The following is a 26,817-nucleotide window of genomic DNA, read 5'->3' on the forward strand; positions in this document are numbered from 1 at the left end:
AGTTTGGGGGGGGGTGGGGGGGGGGGGGGTGCTGGGGGTGGGGGGTGCGCGGCGGGAGCCCTCCAGGCGCGACGCCGCCGTTTCCCGCGGGGCCCCCGCGGCGGCGCGGGCGGCACGCGCGGCCGGTGCCGCCGGGTGACGTGCAGGGCGCGCGGTGGCAGCACCTCCCCGCGCGCGGCTTAAAAAGAAGAAGAAAAGAGGGAGCGAAACATGAGAGCCCTCGCGGGCCGCCGCCGGCAGCAGCAGCAGCCGCAGCCGCAGCGGAGGGGGCATCGCCCGGCACGGCCGCCGCCGTCCCGCCTCGGGGACACCCTTCCTATGGGACGACAAGTGAAGGGCTGCCGCCGCCCGCTGCCCGGCCCGCCCCGAGCCTCGGCGCCTCGGCGCGGCAGCGGCAGCTGCTAAACCTGGTGCCGCTTGCACAAGTTCGCCGGCCCCGAGCATCCTCCCGCCGCGGGCGCGGGGGCTCGTTGCCCCAGCTCCTTGCCTCTCCGCGCCCGCCTTTTTGGAAGCGGGGGTGACCGAAGTGCTTTTTACTTGCCGCCGCTCTTATTCCCCTCCAGACTTTTCCCTTTCTGGGGGAGGGAGGTGGTTTCCTGAGCTGAAGTGCAAAGAGAAGTCCGTGGGATTCCCCTCCTTCTGCCCCCACCCCCCCCTTTTTTTGGTGCATTCACACGCTCCCTCAGGCATGATGCTCAAGATGCTGCCGTTCAAGCTGCTGCTGGTGGCCGTGGTTCTGTGCTTCTTCGAGGGGGATGCCAAGTTTGGGGAGAGCGGCGCCCGCAGGAGAAGGTGCCTCAACGGGACCCCTCCGCGGCGGCTGAAGAAGCGCGACCGGCGGGTGCTGTCCCCGGAGGCCCCGGCCGGCGGGGAGGCGATGTGCCGCGGCCTCTACCCGCGCCTGTCCTGCTGCTCCCGCTCCGACGCGCAGGGGCTTCTGCACGCCGAGGCGAAGGTAGGCACCCCCGGGCCTGCCTCGGGCTTTCGGGAGCTTTGGGGCCCTATTGGGTGTTCTGGGGGTTTGGGTTGCTTTTATTTTTTCCCGCGTGGAGCCCGTGCACCAGCCGCTAACCTGCTGCGTTCCCGGGCGGGGGAGATGCAGCGGCGGGGGGCGACCTCCAGCTTCTTGCCTGGGAGGTGAGGGCGAAGCGGAAAGATGACACTGGTGCTGATACATGTCCTCGGGAGTCGCGGGGAGCCTGGCTGCGGCAGAGCTGCTGCCCTGGAGGGGACGGGCGCTCCGCGGGGGGAGCGCTTTGCAAGCTGCCGACGACTCTGCCTGGAAGTTCTTGTCCGCTGCCAGTTTCTGGCACCGGCGCCGGACTGGTCCCGGTGTGGTCCCGAAGGCCGGGCTGGGCGCAGGTACCCGTGCCGGGGAAAGGTGGACGAGCTGGAGGGGGGATTCAGCTGCCGTCCGGGGACCGGCAGCAGCGGGGCTGCACAGTCACTAGCGGTGCTTTCCGTTTACTTTTTTTCTGGGGTGACAAACCTTGTCAAGTTTGTTCCACGTGTTTGGTCAGGGAGGGTTTTGGGTAGCAGTAGACGGTGCCGGTGTACCAAACTTTTGTGGTGTGCAGCGTGCTCCGGGCCCATGCACGTCTCACGGGTACCCATACCGTGTGAACTGCAGAAGTCCCCCGAAGTTTCGTCTCTCGGACCCTGATCTAGCAGCTCTCCCTATGACCGGGCTCTCTTTCTCTGTCCCAGGGTGTTGTGACTTACGTCTCTCTTTTCACATCACCTGGCAGCCTCCCTGCCCAATTTCAAGCTGCGGTCATGTTATAAGGAAAGCACCTCCTGTTTGCTCACCGATTTCTTAAAAATTGTCAGTTCTCAGCATCGTTTAGCAAGTTAAATCCTGCTTATCAGCCTGTTGCTTGGATTTTCAAAGGAGCTGGTACCTAACCCCACAGGACCGTGTTTGATAAGCTCTGCTGTGATGGCTACTTGCATCCAGGGGTATGCTCAGGGAGGGAGGGAGGTTGCTGAATAATGTCATTAAGAATCACTGCACGTGAAATAAAGAGTCAGGTGTCATTTTATTCTTTTTTTTTATTATTTTTTTTCCCTTTTCCCCACATCCTGGTTTAGGTTTAATTAAGAATTCCTCAGTTACAACTCTGTAGTTGTCAAGGTCTGAGAGACTCTTGGAAAACTTGTGTTTCAGTCTTGCTGGCCCAAGCATAATAAAAAAAAATACCCAGCCTGAATCGAATTTTTATGCTCAGTTCACGGTAGATTTCACTCCATTCTCATGTAAACAGCTTCTACGAATCAACATATGTGTCTGGGTGGTATCTCTCACTTTGTTTTGTAACAAAAAGCCATATTGCATCATTTAATTTGCTCAAGTCATGCAAATAGGAAAAAATCAATAGGACAAAAAGGGGTCGACTTATCCTCCTCCCCACTAAACTGCTGCCCACACACAGAGTCCTGTTGCTTATGGCAAAAGAATAACAACAACACCATTGTGTTTGTTAGTTGGTTCACTAATGGGTGAAACTGGAGAACATCATTCTCCTTCAGTCCCCAGCTCTGTCCAAATGTTCATGCCTTTTGAGGGAGCATTTGTCCTACCCCCTCTATTCCCAGATGAGTGAGAACTGTCTTACTGCAGGTTTTCAGCTGCAGATCTCTCTTTATTCATACCATATGCAGCAGCAGTTTGAGATTCAAGGCAGATAGATTTCTTCATGTTGTCTAGAGAGAGTGTCATTAAGCTCCTGTGTGATAATTGAATTAAACTATAAACTAACCACACACAGATAACCTGAAAGATCTAGTTGGGGGAAAAAAAAAAAAAAAAAAGAAGAAAAAAAGGGAAGAAAAAAAAAAGGAAAAAGAATAAGGACTGGAAAATATGTCCTTAATTCACCCTGTTTGAATGTCTCAGTGGCATATATGCTACCAAGATTATTCAGTGCTTGGAGAGCCTTGTAGTAATTGGCTGAATGCAGTGAATTGGAAGTTGAATTTTGGTTAGTTTTCCATACCCATTCAGTTGAAGGGTTTATTCTCTTACTATTCCTTGAAAATATCTTTTAATTACCTTTGTTGTTTTGGTGTTTGGTTTGGTTTGTGGTTTTTTTTACTAAGGGTAGTAAAAACCTGATACCGATGTGAGGAACGGACCATATATGTCACAGCAGCTATTTTTGAGCTGTTGAACCTGTTTTTAAAATAGAGATTACACTTTTAAACAGACATTATTTTACAGGGATTTAAAATCAGACTGTTTTCACCACAGATGAACGTTTATGAAACTCACAAATCAGCTTTATCATATTAATATATGTTTACAAAAAATGTCAAAATACATGTTAATTTATACTTGGCAGAATGAGGTGGTCATTCCACAATAAAAGGCATGGCAAACGATTATGGAATGCATTTGAATGGAACTTTGCTAAAACCACATTGTCTAAACTGTATTCTGCTACAGTTCCAATAGCAGGTTTTGTAAACTCCATCATATATCTACAGGATGGAGTGGCTGTGGCATAAATTTGAATGCCAACTTCTTTAAAAAAATAAATAAATAAATAAAAGAATTGAGCATGCTCAGTAGAGATTTTTGTAACAGCTTCTTAGTTAAGACACCAGTCTTTGAGAATTTCTCACAAACTTATTGATCTGTGTTTCTAATGAAAACACTACCGTTGCCTGTGGTTTGGGGAGCAAAACTGAAGCTACCATGATGAGCAGATACAACACTGCAGTGGTGCAAGTAAGATTTTTGCCTCCTGTTGTTGACGTTTAACTCTTTGTCTTCTAGTTTTCTGCAATGTCCCCTTGTTTATGAAAGGCTACTACATCCCGGTCAAACACTGTAATATCAGTTTTTCTAAAACTTTCCTGACAGCCTGACAGGCACAGAAGTCCTCTCTACCTTGGATGGTTTCACAGCCAAGGCTGTCAAGGAATGGGTGAAAAGTAATTGTTTTCAAGTGTGCCCTTTTACAATCATTTGTTTGCTCTGGCTCTTTCATGAACAAAGGCTATTGTTGAACACATCCAACTAAACAAATAACTCATCTTGGGGTCCCTTTAACAGCTGCCTTAGTACAATGATCTATTTACATATTACCCTAAAATTGAAACCGAACTCTTTAATGACATAATCCAGCACTATAATACAGAAGAAGCATATGTTCAACCCAACAGCTGAACAATCTTGTAAGCATATGATTTTTAGCCATAAATGCTTGTATATCAAATACAGCTCAATGCAACGACTTATTTCACTGTTGAGATTTTTTAAATCTTAACATCAAAATTATACTGCCTTTCTCAAACTAGATATGACAGAGTACACAAAACAGCTGACAATATTCAATGTACAGAATTTCTATCTATTGTTTTGTCTTCTGTTTCTTCTTCTTTGCATTATTCTTTTTGTTGATAAACCAATTTAGTATGCTGTGATTTCCTGTGCATTCCAGGATTTATCTCACCTTAAGTCTACCCGGTTTTCTTTCATGTGGTTAGAGATTAAAGGATGATCTTACAGATGTTGTAAATTAGTCAGCAGCAGGCATAATCATTATTAGGCATGTTGCAATAAATGTTTGGAAGTTTTACATATTTTCCAGAGAACAGTTAGTTTAAACCACTGCAGTTTGATGGTTTCACATATGACTTTAAAAACTGAAGCAGGAAATTAGTTTACATTTCTTCAAAAGACCAAAGCCATTGTCAACTTTAGGGTCATTTTCAAAGTAGAGATCCAACAGAAAAAATCTTAATTCAAATAAGTATTTCAGCTTTCACTTGAAACTGGTTTAATAAACTCCAGGATAAATACATTATTGATTTACTGAAATTCAGAATAAAACATTTGTCCTATCTCCCAGCCAGGACAGAGTTATACATCAGACCTCACACAGAGCAAATGTTACCACCCTATTTTGCTGGAGCATTCTAAAAGTTAAATAACATTGTACTTGATTTTCAGATAATTGATTGACTCTCATTCCTTAATCTTCCGATTAGCTGTTATATGACCAAGATTCATTTCAGAAATGACATGAGGGGGTGAATTCCTGTGGTTAATTCCTGGATAGCAGCTGCTCAGGGGGATTAGGACCCTTTTGTCTTAACTTTGAGGACTGAAATGTTGGCAAGCATTACTTCTCCTGTATCACCAGGCAATGTCAATTATGTTTTCCACAAGAAACAGTAAATTAGCTTTGTTATCCTGTAATTTTTTTAGGGGTTTTTTTCCTCTCTTCACCATGCATTCTGGAGTCTTCCAGTAGAACTCTTTTCTATCTGCATCACTGTGGAGTTAATTCAATAAACACTCTGAATATTTACCTAGTAATATCTCGTATTTACTTGTACTTCTAAACATTCCATCATATGCAACACAGCCTACTGCCTGAGATAGACATCTGAGGCTTTTGCAAAGCAGGTGACACTACATAGGCAAGTTCTCTGAAGAGTCTGTAGTCATGATACACTTTCCTTTGGTGGAAACACCAAAATAGGTCATTTCATCCTTACTTTAGGGGAGCTCCCAGCTTCTTGGTGATGTAATGTTCTTAAAAAGTGGCATTTATGGATAGTGATTTTGATCATCCCCTGTTCACTTCAGACTTTGTTCTGTTTGACATACAGCAACTTGACCCAGTGATAACAGGCCACTGCCCCTCAGAACCACAGCAATGCAAAGTACCAAGGTCAGGATGCTACCATGCCTTAAGAAAGTCCAGCTAATCACAGAATCACAGAATCCCAAGGGTTGGAAGGGACCTAAAAAGATCATCTAGTCCAACCCCCCTGCAAGAGCAGGGTAACCTACAGTACATCACACAGGAACTTGTCCAGGCGGGCCTTGAATATCTCCAGTGTAGGAGACTCCACAACCCCCCTGGGCAACCTGTTCCAGTGCTCTGTCACTCTTACAGTAAAGAAGTTCTTCCTGATGTTAACGTGGAACTTCCTATGTTCCAGTTTACACCCATTGCCCCTAGTCCTATCACTGGATATCACTGAAAAAAGCCTAGCAGTGTGGACTACTGCAAGCATACGAAGCCTGTTCTCTGCTACCTGGATTGCACTCCTAGGCAGTATTAAGTCAAGTTCAGAGTTTTAGTAAATTTGTATTTTGGTTATAGTCTATTGCAGTTATCAATATATTTTTAGCTCGTGTCTTCAAAGCATTTTCCCCTACATCTACCGTATCTAGAACAACATCTGAAATTGAAGAAAGAAGACTAAGGTTAACAAGTTCTGCTGCTATGACCAAATGAGCAATTTAGCAAAAAGAATCTAAACTTCTTCAGGAAAGAAGGGGCTGGGGCTATGGAAGGAATTCAGGACCAATGCAAATCTTTTGCCATACATGCAACAGGCAGTCAATTAATGACTGTCTTCAAGGTTTGGGGAAAGAAAAAGAAGATAAACCCTTTCAAAAAGATGTAAGTCAGCTACATTCCCAAGAATGGTCTGAAGAGAGCTAATAAACCATGCATGGCAGATGTTAGAGACATTACTTAATTGCAGGTGCTATGAAGCTGAGGACAGTCTGAGAACAGATAGTCTAAAGAACAGAACATTTAATGCATTTAATGATTCTGGCAAAGCTAAGGGAATTCTTTTTGAAGCTGATGGCAGCTCTTCCAGAATAAGGGTAGAAGCCAAATGGTGTTCTTCTAATCAGTGGTCCAATTATGCCACTAAACTCAGATGGCCTTTTGACAATATGTATATGGTAAGACCAAATTTTCCTGGTAAGAGTTTGTCTTCTAAATTAAGGTTCCTTTAAATAGGTTTTTGTGCACCTGTACAGGCCGTATGTTGTGTAATATTTTGAAAACTTATCTGCTTAAAACGATGGAGAGTGCATTTCTCTTAAGTGTTTGAGGTTTATGTAATTATATGCGTAAATAAAATGCTGAGTACAGAACTGTTTTACCAAAGTAGTGCATCCTAGAAGAGAACTGACCTATGAGACAGCATACTCAAATGTATCAAGAGTCTTCATGCACCAAATAACTTCTTTTATCATTTTATCAAAAGTAATTTAGATAATTTCCTTCCATGTTATGTTGCAAGGGAGCGACATTGGAAAGTCCTTCTGCAAATTAACTCAGACGAACTGGAGCAAAAGTGTGGCGGTATTTTCAAATGAGCTGTTTACAAATATTTACAAACTTCACAAAATAGAAATATTTACCGTGTTGGTATTTCTTAACACAAGTGTCTCTCAGTCTTTGTTTATAAGTGTGTTAAACAAACAACAGAAAGAACCTGAGCTTTCATTTTGCATTGGATCAGATTCAGTCCCTCTCAACTGCGAACACATTTCCCACTACCTACCATTGGGATGAATGATAAAAAATAATCCATGTGGTCAACAACAGATTAACAAAGTGCACTGCATTCAAAGACTAATAAAGACAACTATGCTGTTTTCCATTATTTTTCACGATTTGATGACATTGTGCTCCTTAGGCTCCAGTGTTTACTTAAACACATCACCAGTCGTGGTTTTGTGCTTCTTTAAGTTCTACGCATAATGTATGCTCTTTTTTCAGGGCAAAGTTACAGTTTCAAATTCCACTTTTTTCACTTATAAAAATAAATATTTGAAAACATACAGCTTTTCCCACCTCCGAGGAGTTTACATGAGAGTGAGCAAAAAGCAGAGCAGCATTTAAAGATGAAAAATCCAAGGCACCTGCTGAACTAGGCAGCAGTCATTTCAGTAACCAAACTGCGGTGTCGTTCAAGATACACCTATCTAACAAATACCTAAATATGGTTTTCCTGGTGTGTTTTGATGGTAGAATTTTGATTTTTAGTCTGTAAATATTTAAATAGGTCACCTTACAAGTTAGGTGTTTAAGTATTTCTCATAAGAAAAAGGCCTGCTCATGTAGCTCCTCCTGATACAAATGATTCCTCTAGTTCAGAGATTGCCTATGCGATTAAGAGATTGCTGGCATGAGTCCATAAAATAACTTGAGTACTATGATTCTTATCTGAGAAAGAGGCAAGCACTTAAAATCTCACTGTACTAATGGCATATTGCACATTTCATAGTAATAATTTTTGCACTTCCAGAACAGTGACATGAAACTATGCATTTATAGTACTCTATTGGTTCTGCTAGCATTATTTATTACGTTAGATTGTGCAATCTTTTTTAGTGTAAGATGGAGAAACAGGTCATATGTTTATTTGTCTCTGGTTTGTGGCTTGCAGATACTTTCTGTTACCAACAACACAGAATGTGCGAAGCTACTGGAGGAAATCAAGTGTGCACACTGCTCACCTCACGCTCAGAACCTATTCCACTCACCTGAAAAAGGGGAAACGCCTGAAAGAGAACTAACTCTTCCCTACCTGTGCAAAGACTATTGTAAAGAATTCTATTATACTTGCAGAGGTCACATACCAGGTAAAACCTATAAACAACTATGGGGTTAAAGGATGTCTGTTTCAAAGTGTTGATACGGCCTGAAGGGTTACAGATCCAGCTCCTCACTAGGTAAAATACCCATTGATAACATGGGTGGGTTTTGCCCAACCAAAGGCAGAATATGGGACTTCACAGTGGATCTTATGTAGTGAGATAGATAAATATTTTGAGCGCTTTCTTGCCACCTTCCTATTAAACTCTTCATGAAACACAGGCTTGTTGTCAGAAGCACCTGAAACCATTACCTCAGCTGAAATACTGCTGTGTTCATTCGAATCATGTAAACAAGCATTTGGCCATCCAAAAGGCTATACTAAATGACAGCTTTAACATGCAAGAAATAAAGGATGCTGGCTGTTTGCTGTAGACTAAAAGCTGATCAGTAAAGTGTTTTTTCTGGTTTTGTTACCCTAGAAACTGATGTTTTTTCTGTGGGGTTTAAAGCCCATTGAAATCAAAGGGAGCTATTTGATAGACTTCTGTGATCTTTGAATCACTTCCAACAAGCTGTTAACAACTAAATTCTTAACTAACCTGATACTTCCTCACCATAGCCAGTAGACTTAGCTAGACCTAACCAAAACCAGAATTTGACCTGTGTTGCCTAACGCAATCACCAAATGTGTACTATCACTTGTAACTATATCAACAAAATAACCACAGAAGATGGTTCTTTTAGAAACACTGTTTTTAATACGCTATTATATTAAACAACATCTTTGGTATTCTCAATAGTAAATTATTTATATGTTTAAGACTGTCATTTTTAAACTATGCTTTTTTCCCTGTCCAAACACTACTTATAAATAATGCCACACAGGAGAAAATAATTAAACCGGTTAAGATTTTTTTTGTCACTAGCAACACAGACTGGAAAAAAGAGTTGATAGCCATATGAAAAATGAATTTGTGAATAGTCATTTTTGACATAGGAACACAGCTTTGTAATGTAATATAAACATGTTTGGGTAAAGGGGATAGTTTAAGTGGATGAGATTTGGAGAAGGGGTTTTTAATTGCATGTGTATGCTGTGTACTTTTTTTCTCTGAAACCCCAAGACTGCAGAGATTTTTTGCAGTGTTCTTTTATTGACTTGAGAAAACGTTTTGAATTGACTTACTTTTTCCTTTACTGTGGTTTAACATGTATCTCAACCCATTCAAATATGAAAATATTATTATTGTCTTTATAAACTAAGAGATGTTTCTAAGGCTTTCTTAAAACCAGCTGTTTCTCGCTCTTTATCACATTCCCCAAAGCAAAGCAGCATAGATCATAGTTGCCAAGACTGCCTGCTGAACAGCGATAACAGATTGGATATTCTAAATGTTTCACCCATATAAGAAGTCACCAGAGTTTTTTTGACATGAGTTTGTAACTGGTACAAATGATGAGTATATTCTGCAGAGCAAGTCCCTTATAGTTGTTTTATTAAGTTCTGTGTTTATGAAAAACAATTTGTTTAATTGGAAAAAGTGAAAGAGGGAAAAGGGAGAAAGAAGGAGGAGGTGGAAGGAGAGAGAATGAGAAAGGGCTCAGCAGCACAGGAGCTATGGCCACAGGAACCTTACTCCTCAGATCAACATATGTGGTGATGAATGACAAATTTATTTTTCTACAAAGTTTGTGTATATGTAAAACTGCTGAAGTGCATCAAGATGTCAAGTGCTTTTTGTGACCACCCAGGTTGCCTTGAAAGATAACCAGATGAAAGCATAACTCTAGCACTGGGCAGAGCACAGTGCTTTGCAGGAAAAGAGCTTACATGCTTTAGCATCAGTTAAAATAAGATTTTTCCTACATCAGTCAGATGCTAATAATCATTCTAAATACTTGTTCTGAAAGTAGGTTGTACTAACAAAAAGTTGTTGCATATTTACACCTACCAACAGGGTTAATTTGGTGATTTGACATACATATGGTGGTACATATGGTAGTTGAAACCTATGCTAGGATTTCCTGAAGGTATCAATTAAGATTTAGGTCCCTCTTTTTGAGAAGATGGCCTGTAGGATTTTAATACGGTTTAATAGTCTTACAAATTCTAAAATGTAAATAATTAAAATAACAACTTATTTGGATTTTCTGTTTTATTTTACTTATGAGACCCATATAGCCATAATAACATTTATAGCAAAAGAAAGAAAAACCCCACAAAATGTGGAAGCTGTGTTTTCAGCTTAGCCTAGAGGACTAAACAAAGAGTTGGAAATTAACAGGCCCCCAAACCCAAGGTCTCTGGCAGTGATTCAGAGTGCATTTGTTAAAAAGTGAAATAATTACTCTTCCTCCATTAGGGAGTGCTAACTGTTTCTGAATGCCAATACAAAGGAGGTCAAGGAAATTACTGACTACAAAAATAATTTTATCCCTTAAGTCCTGCAAAAATGAGAAATATTATTTGTGATATAAGATAGCAAGTATCTTTTCTGGAACTGAAAATATAGTGGTACCTATTAAGCAAGAAGACTGGGGGCTTCCACATCAGGTTTTTTCTTGAGTTAGCCCCAGAAATTCATTTATTGTTTGGTCTCTTTTTGCAAAGTTGAAAACTTTTAACAGATCCTTGGTTAATTTTTTTGAAGACAGCAGTTTACCCACCAGTTCTGGCTTTTATCAGAACTTCCATTGTCTTCTTTAGGAATATTCAAAGAAAAAGTGGACCTGATTCTTTATTCAAGCAGAACTATAACAATAATTAGGATTCTATGGATATGTTAACACAAAAGTGTGTAACGTTTCACAATGTCTATGAGATTAGAACTTTCCTGCTTCATCCCAGATGACTGTTCTCATTACTTCTCATGTGATCTTTACTGTAAGCTTCAGTTAAAGTTATTACTGATGGAGACACTGGTGTTAAGTGCCTTAATGAAATATCTTCAATCAATGTGAATTTTAGGTTTTCCAAGGTTAAAAGAGAAGACTTCTTATTATTCATTTAGCTAGTAAAGAAAGGCACGTCTGATTCTCCCTTTAGGCATGAGCAGAAACTTGATCCATGTCAGTGGAAGTGACATATTCTAAGGAACAAACCACAGTCACAGCGCGTTCTGCCTACTCAAGGATGTCGGACAGATTTCGGACAATGTGTTCTCCATCACTTTCATTTGAAGAAATGGGTTCCAGGTGATTGTGGGTGAATTCAGGTCCAGGCCCAGATCTGAATCCAGGCATTACCAGAATAGATGCTTGATAAGAATTTTTAAATGCCAGAGGCACCCCGGCCCAAAATACTGGAAATCTGAGAAATTCTGCAAGTCACGCAACACTTCCAGAAGTTCTGACATAGTCAACTAAAAGTCACAGATAACATGGTCAAGCTGCAGGGATATAGTAGTGGCTCATAATGACACTGCTGCTAACAAGAGCATCAAGAGGATTAACCCTGGCACTGTGTTTATGCAGGAATATGCAGTGTGTGAGTATGAGAAGAGGGCCACTAGTCACCTGAAAACCAGTAGGAAATTATGTGAGCTTACTACACTGAACTTACTACATTTTGAAACTACCAGCCTGGTATCATCTCTTCGATTTAGTTGTCACTGAGAGCTGAGAAGAGTGAGGAGAATGTGGGTTTTGTGAACAAATTCACATCTAGCTGTCAAAAGTGCAAAATTGAAAAAAAAACCACCCAACCCAGTCAAACCAGGAAGATGCTTCTTTTACACAACACTAAACTGTATGCTCGATTGCAGCAGGAATAAGGCAGGTGAGCCTGACTTCCAGGTGCTCTCTAAGCCAGTTTAATTCTACTCAGACCAGTGGATAATAATCCTGTCTGCAGTGCAAACAAGGAAGGGAGTGAATAGGAACTTGACTTGCTGTGAAGACCAGGACAAATGCTACCATGACATTTGAGTTGTGTATCAAAGAGAAGAGGAGGGAGGGTGGGTAAACAGGGAAGCCGGTGAAGTGAATTTTGGTGAAGGTAGGACAGGAAGGAAGATAGAGTGTGAAGAATAACTGACTGCAAATGAGAGTGGAGAGAGGAGGTCAGGATCAGCTGAGAGCAGTTTTCTTTTGAAAAGGCTTGAAATCATGCAACTTATTCTGACAGTTTTTAATAAAGGTGAATGCAGAAATCCTTCACTGTGACTGCCTAACTGAAAAGTCTGTAGTTTCTTTTTTGCAAGACAGAAAGTTTTAAAAGCATAGAAATGCAAGCCTGTGCAAAATCAATTAAACTTCATGTTTAATCTTCCTTTGTGATTTCAGTTTTCTTGGTTAACACAGGCACGGCTCTGTCAACACACAGCTGGCAGGAAATTTGTAATGATGTGTATGAGTCTTTTAAAATAAAGTAATAAGTACAGGAATTCACACAGGACCAAACGTTGCAGTCCTTATTAGGCATAGTTCTCATAGAAGACAGTGACAGAGCTGTATTTGAATAAACTCAGACTGAGCAAAATGGTCTTTCTTTTTTCTCCAAACAATTCTAGTGCTTAGGGGCACTTGTCAGGGACCATTCTTCTGGACACTGTACAAATCCTGAACAAAATAGCAAACTCTACACTAAAGACCTTAGGATTTTAGCACAATAAAGAGAACATTAAATGGCTACAAGCAGATAGGAGAGTAGAAGCAAATACTTTTCTAACTGTCTTTGGTGAAGCTGTTAGTAAGTTGAATTCTAGCCTATATAACACAACCAGATTTATTTTTATTTGGTAAATTACTGTGGCTTTTATAGGACAAAATTCCATCCCTAATACACAGGTGAAAATGTATTTACAGTATTTACAATTTCACCCCACTTTTTATGAGCATTTCTAAGGAAAATGAATATAAGCCTTCTCCTTTGTGGGAACCTGCTGGTGGGTTTGCTAAATAGTGAAAGGCAACTGCAGTGCAATATGTACTTACGTGCATGACAAAATATTTCATGAAGAAAAAGGCTTAGTCTTACATGTAAGATAATGCATTGCATAAGGCATTAGTCAAGTGAGGTTTGCATCTGATTGTTATTTGAAATGAACATGTACCAAGTAAACAATACAATCATAGTGTGCTCTCAGCTTTTCTGACTAAAGATAACATTCAAGCCAAGAGTAGCTGATCATCAGTAAATAGTAGATGGTATACTTGAAAAATTCTAGAAATCCACAGAAAATGTACACCTCCAATTTGTTATTGCATTTTCTTGAATGACCCACTGTGCCTAGAGAAATAAATTTTTGAGGACAAAACTGTGTATTCTTAAGTCAAATAATTCAACAGTAAGATTTTAGATTACTTTTGACTTTGGCATTATATCTACAAGCCTTGGAATACTACTCCGTGATTATATCAGTGTTCCTCTCCAGTTGTTCCACTTGAAATTATATCTCCCATTTTCTCCAAATAACTACTATAAATTAAAACCAGCTCCTCAGAGATGATATTTACTGAAGCTCCAAATCATGGTAATTAAACTTTTACACCACAACGCACTACCATGTGTTTCCAGATATTATTTTATAGAAACCAAAGGCAGGCTTTGTCATGTTATTTTTCCAATATTTTTCAAGGAAGATGCATATGAAAAGAAGTATAGTTGGGTGGGAAAGGCTTTCCACTCCACAAAAATTCTGGGATCTAAAAAATTTTCCTATTCCACATAAGGAAGAAATTGAACTCTTTCGAAATTTTCCATGAAGAAAGCCACAGAGAGACCACCCCAGGATAGCTAATAAAGTCGTTGTTAGGACATTTACTTGGGAAATGGGAGACTTAGGGTCAACCTCTTGCCTGACAGATGAGGGACATTGACCTGAATATTCTTCTTTCTAATGAAACACCCTAATTACAAGACATTGGAGTATAGTGATGTGAGGTTTGCTGTTTGTTTCTCTTTTTCATTTAGACCAGAAGTTTGAGTTTGGACCAGAAACATCCTGTTAACTGAAATTTTGTCGAAACTGATAATGTTTCTGAAAAAGCGTTTCTTTTAAGAAATTGGCATTTTTCAGTGCAACACAGCTGTCCCTGATCAGCTCTTATTGTACGTTGTAAGCCAGAGGTTTTATAGCCAAGATCTATGGATTACTGCCTTATTCATGAGTGGTAAAGCCATGCATAAATTAGGCCTCTAATTCCAATTAAGTGCTAATTCCAGGTATCCTGTGAGTTATGTCCTGGACCATACTACCTCCTAACACAGTATGCCAATAATGCAAAAAGGAATGAAGGTAGCATAAGACATACTATCTTAACAATGTTATATTAGAATAGTAAATGTATATAACTAGTGAAATTCTATCTATCTTCTTAGATTTAATACTAAAGATTAAAAACTGGATGGAAATTCCTAGAAATAAGTTTGTGGACAAAAAGAGATATTTCTGCTGTCATTAAACATAGTGTAGTATCAGTATAAAGGTAGGCTTTTTCCTCAGAGGCTCTCATTTTATGAACTTCTTGCTTCCCTGGGTCTTCAAACTCCTTCCCATTTTAACCTAAAACCTAAAGACCACCTTTCATCCAAGCCAGCTTAAAGTCAATTCCAATGCAGCATGAAACATAGCACGCTTTTCAGGGGATGGAGCTGAGGAGACCTCAGCATGGGGAACTGTGTTCACCCACTCTAGTGCTGGGAGTTAACCAGAGGCCAACTGCATGTCAGCACAGTGCAGTTTTCACCAGTACTTCTCACTTTCTGAGACAATTAATTATTTACCTCTCCAACTGACGTCCTTTGCTGCCAGCATTCCACAAAGTGTTTACTGCATGCCTTTTTCTGAAGTCATAACTGAAATTTTTACTACACCAAGCCACTTTAGAAAAAAAGAGGTTAAATGAAAGTTGCTCAAGCTATTTTACAGCTGATAAGACACTTAATAGGGTTAAAATCAGGGAAAAGTATATCACAGCCTCAACTTTGAACTTTGTCTCTTAATATTTTAATAAGTGAACTGTAGTGTCGTTTTGAATGAATTGGTATTTTTATTTAAGCACACTGAAAATAAGGCTTAATACAAATACAGATGAATAAACTATAAAAGGTAATCTACTCAGTTTGCATTTATTCAGAGCAAGCGTGTTTTGCAGACAGCACTTTGTTTAAAATTACTTGTTTTTTTCATTCAATATATAATCTATTTAAAGATTAGCTTGACGGCACGAAACTGCAGACATGACAACACAGTAAATATTTGTATGCTCTTTTGCATTTTGAAGGTTTTCTGCAAACTACAGCTGATGACTTTTGCTTTTACTATGCAAGAAAGGATGGTGGTGTATGCTTTCCAGATTTTCCAAGAAAACAAGTGCGAGGGCCAGCTTCTAACTCCCTGGACCACATGGAAGAATACGACAAAGAGGAAGAGATCAGCAGGTTCATAAAGATAAATGCTGTTTAATCTGAAAAAAAAACCCTAGCAAAGCCTGTGGTTTTCACAGTGAAACAGCTCAGTGTGTGCTTACGCTCAGCAGCTGTGTTTTCCAGATGTTACTTTCTTTCGCTGCTGCTAGTGTATGTCAAAGAGAAAGTTACATTAGCTTCAATATTTCAGTACCATTTGATATTTGCATTGCTGAAAAGGTGTTAGAATTCTGGTTTGACCCACCCTGTGGATCTTGGTTATGGTCCACCCTCTGGATCATACGTAGTTCTAGGAAGTCATTTCTACCTGAATTTAATATTACTAAACAACTACAATAAGTTTATTAGTAAAATATTTATTTCACAATTTTCAGTTTATTTCATTCATGTAATTTTATTTGTGAAAATAATGAAATTAGAGTTGTCCCATCATAAGCCATTATTTTTAAATGGGGTTTAGAAGCCAAATGTTATGAAATTGCTGGAATTTACTGTATTTATTGTACAGTAGAAATTCTATGTTTACAAATTGTTCTCCTTTTTTTACCAAATTTTTTCTCTCCTGTTCCTCTACTTTTCAGATATGATGAATTGGTTTTCTTTTGTAGAAACCAAATTTTGCTTAAGTGAAGTTTAATGTGATTTTCAGTATTATCTGCTCACCTACATTTAAGGAAATAATTTACTCTGGATTGTTTAACTGTGTTTTTAATATCACTACAGAACACTTATTTTATCTCTTAGAGTCATTGCTGTGTCACAGTTATAAGAAAGAAGACATTTCTTACTATTTTTTTTGTTTTATTTTAGAAAACACAAGCACAACTGCTTCTGTATTCAGGAGGTTGTGAGTGGTCTGAGGCAGCCTGTTGGAGCAGTACATTGTGGGGATGGATCCCATCGCCTCTTTATTCTTGAGAAAGAAGGATATGTGAAGATTTTCAGTCCTGAAGGAGACATACTCAAGGAACCTTTTTTGGATATACACAAGCTTGTTCAAAGTGGAATAAAGGTTGGATTTTATACTTACCTCTACCTGTTTATAATTTAGCCTGTATATAGGGAAAAAGGGAAGAAACGTTTTTCAGAAATTATTTCAATTTAAATAATGAAAAAGGAGAGTAATGACAACAGACACTGCAGTTCTGTCTGGCAAAGAAGTAAAAACTTACTTGTTTTGGGGAGGGATAACTCAGCATCTTATACCTGTCATCACCTTTTTCTGTTTCATTTTTTCCTCACTTTAAATTCAGAAGAAACTATCCAACACCAGCATCCCACAGCATTATTTTTATATTTTCATCCTTTGGGCTCATTTCCATCCCTCTGAATTCAGCTGAGTTTTGCTGTGATTCCAGTGGGAGCACGTTTGGCTCAGGGCCTCCCCTGACCTGCAGGTGCTCATCAATGCCCTGGCAGCTGGACACAGGAGGGGGCCTGGAAGTGCTCAGGGACCCCCAGGAGAGGGGCAGTGGTGCTCTCTCCCTCTTGGCTCAATCTCAAATGCAGCACAAGCTGCCCTTGGCGGGAGGCTGCTTTAAACCAGCATGTATTTGAGACTTTAATGGTCAGGGGAGTGAATGGTGAATGGAAACTGATGGGAATAAGTTGGAGGGTGGAGGCAAGAAATTACATCTAGATATGGGGTAAGTACTAATGGAAAACTTGTAAATCTATTGGGGAATATTTTTACCTTGAAAATGTCTTAAGCATTGTTCCATGTTGATTCCTTGTCACATTTTAGAGTGGTAATCCAAGTAAAATCAAATACATAAAGCAAATTTAAATTGCAATCAGGTTTTGCCTAGAACAGTCAGGAATATATATGATAAAGCCATCATGGATGAAAGATACATGAACATACTCTTGACAGAGTAATCTTAAATAATAGTTGTAACAAACTGTATTGATTTAAAATGCATAGCACATGCTAACTAATCATTTTGTGTTTCAGCTATAAGGGCAGTAAGCCAATTAAGATAGTTTTTTTCTGAAAGGAAATGTCAGAGGTTTGTAGTTTGTGTTGAAAGAGAGAGAGAGAAATTAAATATATTACACCTTTTTTCAGGAAAAGAACCAATTCATATGATTCCGTGATTTGCTGAACACTTCCCTTTCTGCCTCCATAGGTAACCGTTATGTTCAAGATGCCAAAACAGAAGGGACTTACTAGGGGGGTTTTGAACATCAGTCTAAGGAATCTTTTTTTTTTTTTTTCACTTTTTTTCAGTTTCATATTTCTTAACTGAAAATTCTGATAGCTTGTGCTTGTGAAAAACTGACATTGAAACTTTCCTCAGAACTGCTACTGGTCCCAAACAAACCTTCCTCGAGGAAACTTTTATAGGTGGAATTTAGAGGAAAGGCTAAATAGAAAACTAATTTTCCATGCTTCTGAATAGGCAGCAGCCAACTTGATAAGACTCTCAACAGCTACCCTCAGATTTGACTTTTAGTTCTGTTTCAAATCAGTCACTTGATCTTTTTAGTCTTTACTACCCTAACCATCATTTAATACTCTAATCTGGATCTGTTTCAACTATAATATTTTGTGTAAATAATTTGATGTTCTCTAAGCTAGAAAGTCTAATTCAATTTCCTGAGATAACAGTCCACTGACTGAGGATAATTGTATTGCAGTGCTTAATACAGGCTGGCAAGAACGGAGGCTTTATATACTTCACAGGTAAGGAGAAAGGGAATGTGCCTAGAAGCAATACTCCAGTTCTTAAATAGGAAGGGGAAAGAATTTGTGGAATGAGTACATTATATAAAATAATAAATAAATAGAATAAAACAAACCCCACATAATCCAAATGGTAGTTTTAAAACAAAGATTCTTAAACATTTTTATGCTTATCTGCTGCTGACTGATTCCTGTAATCATTGTTCAAGGTCCTTTACCTACAAGGGTGGAAGATGACTGTGACGATGGTAGCAATTATTCCATCAAAATAGACTACTTCATGTGTATTTGTTTTACTCACCCGTATACACTTTGAAAATAGAAATCAGAGAGAATGGAGAATATTGTGTGGATGGATAGACAATTCTGCAGCAGGCAGTGCAGACAGTGTACAGCCAGCAATTGAAAAAAGACCCATAACAAACCACTACCTAAACCACTGCATCCACATGCAGAATGTGAGAATTGCTGAATGTGTCTTCTGTCCTAACTCAAGGAATGCTGTAGCACCAGGTGGATGAATTTGTATGTATAGCTTTTGCTCCACGTGCCTAATTCTTCTCATACAGCGGTGTAAGTGAAAAAGAAAATGAAATCAATAAATACCCAATTGTCCCTGATCAAACATATGTTCCAGTGAAATATTTTGACAAGGTAACATGTTGCCTTGAGTCCTCTGTACATTTTACACAGATTCATAGATGTTAACCCAAATATCTGGTTAATTCCTGTATAACTTCACCCATATAATGTTATTCTTGAATTAACATAGCTTTTTAAATTGAAATAAACGAAACCTGTTCACCTCTTTTCTGACCTTGGAGCAATATTAGCAAGAAAAGGCAAACAACTGTTTTTCCCTAAAAATAATACCCTCTCTTACACCCAAGTGTCTGAAAACAGCAGTTTCTGTTAATTTTTTGTCTGTATCTGAAATACAAACACTTAACTCTAGTGACAATAGTAAAAATATTTTTTTTTAATTTTATAGACATATGTTGTATCCAGTACATGATAATAATTACGCAGCTGTGGTTGAATAAAAGGTAATTTAAATTGATGCCTCTGAAAAGTGTTTTGGACAGCTCTGCCAGTAAGATATTTTTAACACTGATAGATGGAGTAAAATACTGGTGCCTGATTTTCTCTTCTTTTTGCAATGTAAAGAGAAAATTAGGAGTGATAAAATCATTATATTGTCACAAAGCAGCCAATCTGCTGCATGATGACTTTGCAAATAATATACTTAAAACTTTCTTGAGGCTATTATAACCAAGAAACAGAGGCGACATATTTTCTTCTTAAAAATATAGTCCGGGGCTGTAGTTCTGATCTCACTAATATCATCTCACTCATCATAGCACTGGCAGTCAGATGAGGAGTAAAGCAGTATACAAAAACAGAGGAAGAGTTTTTGTACAGAGGAAGAGTACAGCAGTCAGCCATGATACCCTCCTAAAAAGATGCTGTTTTGTTCCTCTAAGGGAACTAATGATTCCTGTGTCGATGAGATTCATCTGGAGCCCCTTACATTGTTGTGAGTGAGTTCGTAAGGCTTCTTCACTGGTCCTGCTCTCCTAAGCATATACGCAGGATTATCTGGAGTTGCTTCTTGTCAGTCTGTGGATATAAATAGAAATTAAGAAGAGTGGTACAACTTGATGCATATGTTTTATTGGTCCATTGGCTTTTAATGCTAAGTAAAGTCATTGAGGGCTCTGCTTGAAAACTGTAAAATCTGTTTACAGTTATTTAATTTTAAGACATTAAAATGAAAGAGAAGAAGTGATAATTTTGTATGCTGACAGTATCACAGAAGGAATTAGCACAAGCATGTAGAAGTATTTTGTAACAGAGATGCTATGAATGGATGATGGTACCGTGTGCTTCCTGGAGGCCTACTCAAGAGAAAATTAGATGCAAGATTCCTGAAGATTAAAAACCAACCAAAACTCTGAAAAGCTTAAGAAATAGTTTTCTCTGCACATTTCCCAATGTCTAATCTTCTTTGACAGCACAGTTAGCAGGAAAATGCCTTTCTCACCTTCTAGTTTTTAACTTAGTTGCTGGAAACCGTTTATAGATCTTAATTAAGAAGTTGCTAATTAAACATCTGTGGCACTCTCCAATTTATTTTATGTCACACTGGGTACATAAGTATTGTAGTACGCGTGGATGGATTGGGTACTTGGCCAAGTCCCTCCTGCCAGTATTAGGCTTTACTTCCGTATCTCAAGAATGTGGTGAAAAGAAGGAAGCTATTCACCTCAGTCTTGGCCAAAAATTGCATGAGGACATGAGTGAGACATGAACCTCAGATGCAGGACATGCACCTGGGCTCAACTATTTAGGAGTATATAGCCCAGTGGAATGGAGAAAATACTGATGCCATCACCTGTACCATTAATATAACAAAGTACCCTGTTTATGTGGCATGTATGTAGAAGAAAATAAAAAGCATTTACCAGAAAAAAAAAAAAAAACAAAACTAAAAGTCTACATCCTTGTTCTGATGATTTACTGCTCCATTATGTTGTGGTGAAGAGAGTTGTTAGTTACAGGACAATATTTTACAGTTTTTCCTTCAAAGTTATGTAGCAAGGACATTTTTTTTTTGATGAAAATGTTAGTACCCACGTAGATGTAGCAGTGCTGAATATGTTATTATTACAACATCAGTCACCTTATACTCAAGATTGTATCTAACTTACAGAAAAATGCTGAATGGCCTAGCAGTTCTCCAAATTTCCTTACTCCTCTGGCTGTATTTTATCTTATTAACTGTATTATTTCCTAAGATTTGGAAACCTCTAGATTAGCAGCAGCTACCATTTAATGTAGCACAAGCTGTTACATCAGTTTTCACTCACTTTCTTGTCTCCTGAGCCAAAAAGCAGGTATTGGTCTAAAATACATTAGTCTAAAACATATTGCTTGGAAGGGAAGGCATCAAGGTATGACTTGGCAACAACAAAAAAGGAAGAGCCTAGCATTTCTCTTGTGAATTAAATGCTGTAATCAGCTTTCAGAATACTTTCTGAAAAGCTAAGTAGCTCTGGGGCTGCAACTGTTAGTCCTTAAATCATTTTTGTGGTCCTTCCCTGCAATCATTCAGCTTCCCAACATCCTTTTAAAATGAAGGACCTCAGAACTGCACAAAGTAGCCAAGTTTACATCTTACTATTGCCAATGGTAAAATCAAGTCCCTGTAGTTACATGGTAGTTTTCTACTTACAAATCCACAAACTGAATTAGATCATGAGGTATGGAACTGCAGTTGGGCTTCATGCTCTGTTGCTTGTCATCTCTGATCCTTAAAGTATTTCCATTTCCTTGCTACTTTTTTGATTGTGGCCAGGCTCTGGTGTGGCTCTGGTGTGTATCTATCTGCTGACTACAGGGTCATAAATTGTGCAGCCAGCAAGAATGGTGGCATTCTGTTGCACTTTGCCTCACACAGTGCCTAGAGTATAATCCCCTACAAAATAAGTATCCTTAAAACTGCCGTTATGGAATTACCATTGTACTTAAATAGAGATTTTTGAGTTACTAGTAAAATATTCTTAGTACATCTCATGGGAATATTGTGTTAAAGGGCAAAGCCTCTGAGGAAGGAAAAGGCAGGGCAGGGCAGAGGAGGGAAGGGAAGGGAAAAAGGACAGAAAATCTCAAAGAAATAGTATTGAAGATCACTGTTAAGAATACATGAGTTAGATTCCTTGACCTCTGTCAACTTCTTTTCTACTCTAAAGACTACAGTTTTCCTTATCAGAAACAAATTCTAACACAAACTTCCTCTAAATCCTAAGCCATAATCACCTTTTTATTTCACCTTATTTGCAATTTAATCAGTAGGACTAGTTTCTGTGGTTTTTTAATGCCCAAAGGATTTAAAATGCTATATTCCTACATAATTCCTTGTAAACATTTTGAACAGACAATTCTCTTTGCGGTGAAAAAGAGACAGAAATATCTGACAACCATTATTTTAAGTGTATGCACAGCAAATTTCGAATAGTCTTAAGAAGAATTAAAAGTTAGATATATTCCATACTGCATGTTGGTTAGCTTTTATATCAGAGCACGAATCCTATTCATGAGTGACCCAGTGATTCAGGTAGGAATCTTCTGTGATGCCATGAAGAGTGCTGTGGAATATAGCAATTTGTATATTCAGTCTAAGACTATGAAAATAGACCGTCAGGTATTAAAAATGCTAACTATGCTGCCATGAGCAGTTATTCCAGAGTGTCTTAGGGTCAAATGAGCATGTTGTCATCACAGGCACCTTTATGTAGGAATGCAGGGTTAGTAGTGAAGCTTCTACTATGTCTTCATGTTTGTATCATGACAGAACATTTAATCACATGGATATATATTACTCAGATCAGTCAAGATAAAATACAAATTAAAACAATGAAAGAATACCACTACCCCCTGCACTACTAGCACAGCATGTTTCAAGGGGCAGCCTTTGCACTGAGGAGTGCTGCTGCCGAAAATTGTAAGAAACCAGCAATAAAACTCTATTTAAAACTTAGTGAGTGAATAGAATCAGATTGTGTTATTTGCTGAATTGTATGTTCAGATATACCACCAATAAAACTTGTCATATATATTCCTCTTGACAGTAGATATGTACATTTGGTTTTGCATCATGCTGATGTACATATGTAAGTTAACACACACACTGTCCATCAATACCAACAGCATTTATGTTACTGACGAAAGACTGACAATTCACACAGTTCATGCTAATCCTTCTAAGTCCAGTAATTTCAATCTATTTATTTTCCTCTGGATTTGTACATGGATAAGAGTGAAATCGATGAACCTTTCTTGAACTTCTTCTTTGCCTTGACATCACAGAGCAAGCTGGGCTCTTCTCCACTAAGCCCCAGTTTATACTCTTGGCAAAGGTTATCTTCTCCTCTGTGTTCCCTAGAAAGCCAAATTTTTAGTGGCTACTAATTTTGTGACCAGTTACTCCCAAAGAGGGAATTATCTTGATGCATGGAGAGACAGGGAAGCAGTGGAAGGACGTACTTCTCCCCAGGCTTTAAGACTGGAAAGAAAATTGGGAGATCTGATCTAAATTTCTTCCTTTTTCAACCCAATGGGCCTGCAACTCTGAAGAGTTACTCAGAAAAATTGTCTATGAAAACTCTGGAAGGTAAACCCCCTTTGTTCTACCAGACAAGGCTCCCATCTGTCTATGAAGAATAGAATCATAGAATAGTTAGGGTTTGAAAGGACCTTAAGATGATCTAGTTCCAACCCCCTGCCATGGGCAGGGACACCTCACACTAAACCATCCCACACAAGGCTTCGTCCAGCCTGGCCTTGAACACTGCCAGGGACGGAGCACTCACAACCTCCCTGGGCAACCCATTCCAGTGCCTCACCACCCTCACAGTAAAGAACTTCTTCCTTATGTCTAACCTGAACTTCCCCTGTTTAAGTTTTAACTTGTTACCCCTTGTCCTATCACTACAGTCCCTAATGAAGAGTCCCTCCCCACAATCCTTATAGGCCCCCTTCAGGTACTGGAAGGCTGCTATGAGGTCCCCACGCAGCCTTCTCTTCTCCAGGATGAACAGCCCCAACTTCCTCAGCCTGTCGTCATACGGGAGGTGCTCCAGTCCCCTGATCATCCTCGTGGACCTCCTCTGGACTTGTTCCAGCAGTTCCATGTCCTTTTTATGTTGAGGACACCAGAACTGCACACAATACTCCAGGTGAGGTCTCACAAGAGCAGAGTAGAGGGGCAGGATCACCTCCTACGACCTGCTGGTCACGCTCCTTTTGATGCAGCCCAGGATACGGTTGGCTTTCTGGGCTGCGAGCACACACTGAAGCCGGCTCACGTTGATTTTCTCATTGACCAGCACCCCCAAGTCCTTCTCCGCAGGGATGCTCTGAATCTCTTCTCTGCCCAACCTGTAGCTGTGCCTGGGATTGCTCTGACCCAGGTGTTGGAGGACTAGAGATAGTCCTCTAAAACAACATCATAGTATAGTATATAAATATGACATTTATTCTATTATGAACACTGTAGATTTAATTTTTATTCTACAATTAATTCCACTGATGCTGAGTGCAAATTCTGTTTGCTATCTTGCTCCTGTGCTTCTAACTAACACTGATTCAGTGGTAAGTCCATTTAAGGTATGTGCATAGGCCCAGGCAAAGTGGCAAGGGAAATAAAATTATTGGCATGTTAACAGTGATATATGTTTTGGGGTGTTCTTTGGTGTCCTGGATCTTCTGTTTCAGGGAATGAAAGGGGAGACTCTAGGAATGTCTTTGGTGAGAAGCTGAAATGCTGGCTATGTTGCTGCAAAAATGACAAGGCAACCACTATATACCTCAGCTTTCCACTGGAGACTGCAGAGAGGGAAGTGATAAGGACTGTTCTTTAGCACAGGACTTACATGTGAAGTCACATGGGGTCACAGGACATGGGAGTTTCTTACTCATTTGAGATGCCAGAAGAGCTGCGGTCAGACTTGCAGCACAAAGGATGTCATTCCTGAGGCCACACCTCACCTGTGACCTGCCTACTAGGAATCACTATTAATTAGTTTTAAATATCTCGATGTAATTGGGGCAGAAAACTGGAAAAGAAATATGGGTTAAGGTGTGTAAATGGCCAAATGTGAAAGTCCAGGGCATTTTAGAGATAAACCAAGTAGAAGGTTTGTAATGACCTTAAACTTTAATGAAATAGATGCAGCATTTAATGAAATGTAGACAGCACAACAGCATGCATGAGAAAATCAGCCTTCTTTGTGAAAAGGAGAGGGTTTTTTCTTTATTAATGATAAGTTCTTAATGATTTTTGGAAGAGTGATAATACTTCAAGTGTATTCAGAAACTGTAAAAATCAGTGTTTTAACCGAGGACTGTATGACATTGAAATGTGCCTGGATTTCTCATTAATCATTTGCAGATTTTGGTTCTAATCCTAATAGGGGCACAACAGTCCTTTGACTGCACCTTACTGCCATATAGCTCTGTTTCTTGCACAGAAAAATAAAGATCCTTACAGTTCTGAAAAACATGTGCCAAAAGCTCTAGAGACCTTGTTCTGTGTGAGAGACTGCACTAGATAACCATATCCCAGCTAGCAGTTGTGGAACAGTGACTCTCAGGTTGTAAGCTGACCAGATGAAGAATTGCCAGTTTATTCTAAGGAAATTTGAATCAACAAAACATAATAGTTTCTGTTGATTTTGGGTAGCGTGTCTTAGATTTGAGGAGCTGAGAGGGGAAAGAAGATAATACTTTATCATTTTACATGCACATGTGTAGATTTTAATGTTCTGTGCTTCCTTGAGAAGAATCCCATGGTGCCAATTAACCTAACTTATTCCAAAACAATTCTCTGTTTGGAAAGAATAATTTTCATTGTGGGTGTTCCGTGAAATTGTATGCCTCATACCCTGTTATTACTGAGATGTGTGCACTGCAGTTGAGAATGCCAGTTTCTTTTCCATGCACTGTATAGATTATAGCTGTATCCCACACACAGTGCTAGATAATCCCTACTTTAATTTTGTTATGTGTACAAATCCTTTCTGGACATTTAGCGGTTTTAAAGATGTAAAAATCTATCATCTTCTGAAACTGCATTTGTTAAAACCAAGAGCTGAATTTAGAAGTGATCAAAACCAATGAATAACATGGTAATTATCTAATTAAAAGGAAATTATTGCGTTTGCTGAAATATAACAGGCAGATCATGATATCCAACACAAAATGGCAAAGAAGGAATAAAGTTACGCAGAAAATTCCATGGTTTTTAGCCAACACAGTTTCAACCACATGTTTTTCTTTAATGGGAGGAGATTTAACAGTCCACTAAGGCTCCAGCATTCATCAGCCCTTTATGCTTTTGGATACCCCAACATCTGTAATGAGGTCCTAGAATACTTCAGGGAAGCCATGAAGTACTGGAGCTCTCAAAAACAGTACCATGTCCTCGACACTTCTATGTAGTTTTCCTCTCCATCACAGCTATATGATTTCCTTTGGTGTTATATCCCTTGTACTATGCCATACAGAAAATAGGTCATGTCTTTGTCTTGAAAGAGATGAAAAATTTAATAATATACATACTTTCATAGTTAATATGGCCCAACTGCTATTCCTATATATACTTCCCCCAGATACCACAGAACAGTTTTCCCCTATATCCTCTTACACACATTTTCTCACAAGCTCTTAAGTCCTATTCCTTAGACAGGATCAGCAAGTTGGATTGAGGGAGGAACACTTCCTCCAACTGAGTACAGCTATACTATCATGTTTTCCACCCATTTTATTCCCTTTGCAGTTAAAATTGAACAAATGATCTCTCCCTAATTTAATGGTTTATATATAATTTTAGC

At 39.3% G+C, this 26,817-nt stretch overlaps 1 protein-coding gene across 2 annotated transcripts in view; it reads left to right on the top strand.

The window, feature by feature from the left end:
• Positions 1-459: 459 nt before the first annotated feature.
• Positions 460-26,817, top strand: part of HHIP (hedgehog interacting protein) — a 72,382-nt gene continuing 46,024 nt past the window's right edge. Inside the window, exons 1-4 of one of the 2 annotated variants that reach the window (XM_065687976.1) lie at positions 460-955; positions 8,215-8,410; positions 15,594-15,750; positions 16,549-16,750. In XM_065687976.1, coding sequence (XP_065544048.1) covers positions 689-955; positions 8,215-8,410; positions 15,594-15,750; positions 16,549-16,750 — 822 coding nt within the window. In that variant the 5' untranslated portion in view covers positions 460-688. The remainder of the gene's footprint in view (positions 956-8,214; positions 8,411-15,593; positions 15,751-16,548; positions 16,751-26,817) is intronic. The other variant, XM_065687966.1, reaches the window with a different exon arrangement.

Source organism: Lathamus discolor, chromosome 1 (genome assembly GCF_037157495.1).
Source record: "Lathamus discolor isolate bLatDis1 chromosome 1, bLatDis1.hap1, whole genome shotgun sequence".
NCBI classification, from domain to species: Eukaryota; Metazoa; Chordata; class Aves; order Psittaciformes; family Psittacidae; genus Lathamus; species Lathamus discolor.